We start from the raw sequence: 6,000 nt of genomic DNA, 5'->3' as shown, positions 1-6,000 counted from the left end.
ATTAGAAAGGAAAATGCGTTTTATTAAACTTTAAAAAAAAATGTCCCGGTTAATTCTTTCATTTGATAGTGATAAATAAGCTATTGATGTATTACTTTCACTTTTATCAATATAAAGTGAAGGAATCAGTATTGAATTATATAAAGATTGCAGATATTTCAACCCGACCTGATTTCGGCGCAAAGCACATAGGGTCTAATGCTATAATAAAAAATGATAATTATCCAACACAATGTGATTTATCTTTGAACATTTAATTTAGTTTTTTAACACAAGACATAGAAACATTAAAACAAAATATTTAAGAGGAGCACAGATTGGCCCGTCTGTTTGCGTGATATAAATTGATGAATTTGAGAGAGTAGCAAAATAATCTGCAAGTAAGTAAACTGCAGAACACGTCTGACATTTCAGAAAAAGTCAAAATCTTTTCAATCATGTCTAGACAAAAAGATAATTAAGTTTGTCGATTACAAAAACAAAGTTAAAGTAAAGGAAATGAGATATGTTGGACACGATTGATCTCTGTTAATGATCAGTTGAATAATGTTAAAATGAAATTAATTATTCAGTGTATCTGATTTTATGGTTTTTTGACTTGGTTGCATGAAAAATGATTCTGTTCTCAGAATTACAAAAATACCCATCAAAGTTTTTGGATGTAATCCAACGCAGGAAAAATATAATTAATTTACCATCAACAACCGAATAGAAATTCTCAATCATTTTCTGAATTTAGAACCTTTTCGTAAAAGCATGGATTAATAAATGAAAAAAGGGGTTTACATTTTCTATTGTCGATATAAAAATGATAATGGATACGAACATTACATGAAGGCTTGAGCATTCAATATTTCTAATACAGATAAAGCTTTTAATAAGGAATACATGTAAACATGAACTTAGTTTACAATCTGTCTACACCATATACTTAAAAAAACAAACTCACCGCAACGTCTAACATATTCAAAAATAACCAGTTTTGCATTTACACAAGAACAAAGTTTACACATCGGAGTCTTTGGTCGCTTGCGTGGCTTGAGCCGCAGTGTAAGTGTTTTTGGTCCGCCGGTATTCCTGATGAAGAACGTTTTTGAGAAATAATTTCAAGAAAGTGTCTCTGAACTGTTTGCTCATGGTGCAGTACAAAACGAAATTAATTCCATTGTTTATCAATGTGATTATATCCAATAAATCCCCCAAGGGGAGATAAATATGCATGAAAAAACTATCGTCTAGACCACCCATAACACTGAGGATCCCTTGAGGCGTTTCTGTAAGTAAAAATAGAATTACCACTGCCAGGAGCATCTTGGTTGTCCGGTTACTGCGACTTTTTTTCTGCTTCCGTGATGCCGTCGTCGTGCTGCTAGCACTAGTGGCCCCATTCTCATCCGACATGGGGACATTATTTAACAATTTCTTCCTTCGCTTTTCAGCATTTCTCATGGTATTCACCAGAAGAATACTAAAAATGGTCAATAGGAAACTTGGTAGGAGTTTAATAAGGATAGCTTGTATCCAGAAATTTATATTGTACAATATCTTTTCAAACTCACTCTCTTGTTTCATTTGTATGGTGTAGGTTGTTCCGTTTGGTATCACTCCATTTGGATCCGTAAAATTATGTTCTCCTATTGTAAAATTTACCGAGTACGGAACGCATACTAGTGAGACAACTATAACTACTGCCACGACTGCGATCTTCGCCTTATGAATGTTACAATACTGCGCACCCAGGCGAGGGAAACGAATGAAAATATATCGAAACAAAGCTAAAGTAACCGTTAGCCAGATTGATATAGAGTGAACAACAACACTAAATAATGCGTACCCGATATGAAATTGAGCTACCCCGTACGAATCTCGGATTGGGGTACTTCTAGTTCCGTGAATTACATACAGCAATAAAGCGTATGGAATGTAGGCAGCCATAGTTAAACCGTCTGATATAGCCAAACCAGTTAAAATAACATTTGTAGAAGTCTGCATATTCTTCCTTGTCAATACAACTATATTCAAAATATTTGCAACCACACCGAAAATGCAGATGATTGGTGCAAGGTAGCCATGAATTATCTGGTATCGGCTCTGGAAGGCTAACAGTTCTGGCACTTCACTGATGCCTCTCACAACTCCCATGTCTGATCCTGTAGTGTCGGTGGACAAAGGGCCAGAAATATTAAGTGTCATATCGGAAAACGTTGAGACATCAGAATAGTTCATTATTATTGTGCGCAAAATCGAGATGATTCTAGATGACAAGGAACACGGACAATTTTTCAGGCAAAGTCTTAATTATGTTAGCCTTTAAATGATGTTGCACAACTCTTGTCAAAAATTGCACAAATTATAACAAATAGATGTCAGGGGAAAATCGGGTGCAAACGGTATCCAAGAATGAGGTGACATCGTCCATCCAAGTGTTTGTTACCTCGTTAGCGGACACTGAAATAAAATAACAAACAAGAGAATTAATGAATATTGAGACGAACCATGACAGAAAATATAATAATAGGCATGACCAGAACACATAATCATAAGTAAAAGGAATTTCAATAGGACAATATCAATCAAGCACCAGGGGGCGAAAATTGTGAATTACAGCTGGATATAATCAAGGCATTAGGAGTAATATAATGTTTACCATCTTCTTTACTATGGTTTGAATTACATGAAACTGAGATTCGTGCTTTAGCGTATTATTGGTCTATGAGTGTCTCGATAATTCTTGACGAGGTTCTTTCGGCGATATCGTGCGGAAATGTGTCAATTCTTAAATACACGAGACAAGATCACGGCCAAAAGTAGATCACAAAACGCATATGTATAACAAATATGATTCAAGTATCTCATTTGATGCTGTATGCATTACTCGACGACAAATGTAAAGTTGATGTTGATTGTTTGTGTTATAATTAAATGGGCAAATTTTCAATTGGTTTTCCAAACTAAAAGAAAAAGCCTTTGCCATTCCCATTATAATCGAGACAGACGCAAAATAGTGCGAACTTTAACATACAAATACATTAATTTTAGTCTTGCTATTTTCCTTATTATTCAATTATATTGTTAATACGCAGCTAAATCATATACTCGTAGGCTGTTCAAAACATGCCAAATTTAGTAGTGAAAGTCAAGACCTTTTTGTACTTTCCTTAAAAAACCTTACTCTTTTTATATGTGACATATGAACTGAAGCCATTTAATTTTTTGATAGCAAAGCGAAATAGAGATTTCGTGGACAGGGCACTCGGCGCTTTTGTCAGAGCGACTCTAACAATGCTTTGAGTAATCCTCTGATCCACTTCATCTTCATTTTTGCTGTAGGCATCACGGAAAATCAATGTGAAAAGGATCAAGAAAACAGAATTTACGAATCTTGATGTCACTTAGGAAATACTTAAGTCCCTATGTTGGATAAGAATGCGCTCTAATCATGCCTACTTTAAACAAGAATAATTGACTCCAGTAATGCATTTCACATCTTTAATAACATTCTTTGCAACTATTCGGTCTGAGAACCATCTTGTTATAAAACCAAACAGCGAAAAAACATTATTTGGATATCAGTTCTAATTAAAACACTAATCAGATTGCAAAGAAGGCGTATTCGGCATGGAATCTGCAGAAATCAAAATGTAAGAATCATTCACAGTTTAAAAGACGATATTTTCGGCTGACCAAAAGTAGGCATACTAAACGCGTACGTGATCTATATAAAAGTTTACATAATATTGAATTTTTTTTTTTGGTTAACGTCTCTTTTGAGATTTTTTTTTTGTGGGAAAAAAAGTTTTCTTCACATCAAAAACTCCACGACTAAAATCATACTATTTATAAATAACTAATCATTTTGTTTGATAAAAAAAAAATAAACCTACAGGATCGAACCATAACATGTACGTTAAAATTGATTCCTTACTTATTGGACAAGTTGTATTCCACTTTGCTACATATATCATCGCCACGTAAAATAAGAATCTTTAAAGTCAAAATTGGAATTTTTCTAAGTCCAAGGGGCATAACCTTGTCAAAAATCGCTCGAAGGGGACATACAAAGTAATCTTTCCCATGTCTTAAAGCTATATACATGTATATCGTATCTAAGCTAAAAAAAATAAGTCTAGATTTACAATTTGTTATTTACGTTCGAATCAAAAATTTTCACCGATTATAAACTTAAATATGACCATGTTTCTATGGTTAAATTGACTTTAAACTGTTTCTGGTATATACATGTATTTAAATCCGAGTCGGAAAGAAATCGGTTAATGTTTTAAATCTCTGATATCCTTAAAACGCGGCTAGCTATAGATTCTGGACGAATTTAATTCTAAAGAGCCTTCGCTCTTTGAAAATAACAGTGTTATCCATTTGTACAAAAATTGTTCCATGTCAACTGTATCACACTTCTCTAAAGTCATTACGCTCAGCCCGTAGAAGAAAATAATAAATAAATATAACTTAATTGTGCTCTTGTTCAAGTCATTTGGCACAATTCTTCGAAATAATACCCTTTTAATGGTCCAAATTAGCGAATATATTTAATGGCATCTCCTCAGACAGAAACATTGGGTCTTTAATAACCATTCCAACAAGGCTCTCTCTTCTTTTGGGGGGTACCGGTAAGATACAAAACATACGTGCGAAGAATATAAAAAGTTATTTTTCTAAATTAATTTGGGCTTTATAAACTTTCTATTTATTACCTGGTGTCTATATAGTATATCCGAAACATGGGACATATAGTTTTGTTAGGTTTCTTTGTGCTTTCTAAAGAGGAAGAAAGTCCATCTGAATTAATTATTATCTTTTAAAATTGCAACAATATTAAATACATGAATATTGTTTAAAAGAAAAACTGAAGATAGGGATTTTTAAAAATATAAATTTTTGATAACTTTGGATAGAAATTTGTTGTACGCTGTATAGCATGTATATATATATATTACAAAATTCTCGCAGGAGAATTTGAAAAAAAACACGTTAAAGACAGATGATACAAACAATTTTTTTTTTGAAAAAAAATTGAAAATAACAACTTGTGTCATGTTTTAATGAGTAAAATGAATAAGTTTTACCGCGTAGATTTTAACTTTTTATTCAAAGTTTCGCAAAAATGTAATTTGAAGTGAAAAATATTTTTATACATTAATAAGGATGGTTTCAGAAATTCAGAATTTTGAATATCACAAAAGGTTTACAATTTCTTTATATTCTAGAAATTTATTATTTGCATCATTTGCAATGAAATTAGGCCAAAAAATATATACCAATCCAGGCATCCATATTTTATTTGTATCATCTGTCCTTAAAAAAGAAAAAAAAATTGCATAAAAATTGTCCGTCTTGTCATATCCATCATCAATCAGGGCAATTACCTAGTAAAAGAATATCTTTTACTCACTATTATCTAGGGAAAAATCTACAATTTAATTTTTTAAACAAAAGGCCCATGGGCCTTATAGGTCATCTGAGTATTGTAACAACTTTCCAACAAATGAATTTGGTTTGTATTTTTGACCTGAAGCCATGAAATTCAGAATTTTGAAAGAGGCACTACATTGATTACTTAACACCCAGAGACAGAGCATGCATATTCACTCTATAATCAGCTAGTAGTGCCCCACCCCACGTGCACACATTTCACAATTTTGGAAAAGACACCCTTGCTCATCGTAAATGTTTCATTAGCCCTAATACCAACAAATGGCAGATTTCAAAGCTTTAATTCATTTCCAGTATATAATCCTTAGCGAACCCCCCCCCCCCCCGACACCTCTGCCCAAGAGCCTTGAAATTCACAATTCTGGAAGAAGACCTTTAAATTTGCTCATCATAACCTTGTACTTAGATCATCAGCATAATACCCGGCAATAAAGGAGATTTTTAAATAATAAATGGATTCCTGCCCTGGAACACTGGAACCCATGACCCAGGAGCCATGAAAATCACTTATTTTGGAAGAGGTAACATTCCCTATCATAACTATGTACA

General features: G+C 33.2%; 1 protein-coding gene across 3 annotated transcripts in view; it reads right to left on the bottom strand.

Annotated features, from left to right (window-relative positions):
* Positions 1 to 235: 235 nt before the first annotated feature.
* Positions 236 to 6,000, bottom strand: part of LOC134277993 (G-protein coupled receptor dmsr-1-like) — a 68,056-nt gene continuing 62,291 nt past the window's right edge. For all 3 annotated transcript variants that reach the window (XM_062760297.1, XM_062760296.1, XM_062760298.1), the window contains one exon: positions 236 to 2,448. In XM_062760297.1, coding sequence (XP_062616281.1) covers positions 1,006 to 2,226 — 1,221 coding nt within the window. In that variant the 5' untranslated portion in view covers positions 2,227 to 2,448 and the 3' untranslated portion in view covers positions 236 to 1,005. The remainder of the gene's footprint in view (positions 2,449 to 6,000) is intronic.

Source organism: Saccostrea cucullata, unplaced genomic scaffold (assembly GCF_032062105.1).
Source record: "Saccostrea cucullata isolate Sc308-1 unplaced genomic scaffold, CSIRO_AGI_Scuc_v1 ctg735, whole genome shotgun sequence".
NCBI lineage: Eukaryota > Metazoa > Mollusca > Bivalvia > Ostreida > Ostreidae > Saccostrea > Saccostrea cuccullata.
The sequence above is the reverse complement of the archived record's forward strand: the minus strand, read 5'-3'. Positions and strand labels throughout refer to the sequence as shown.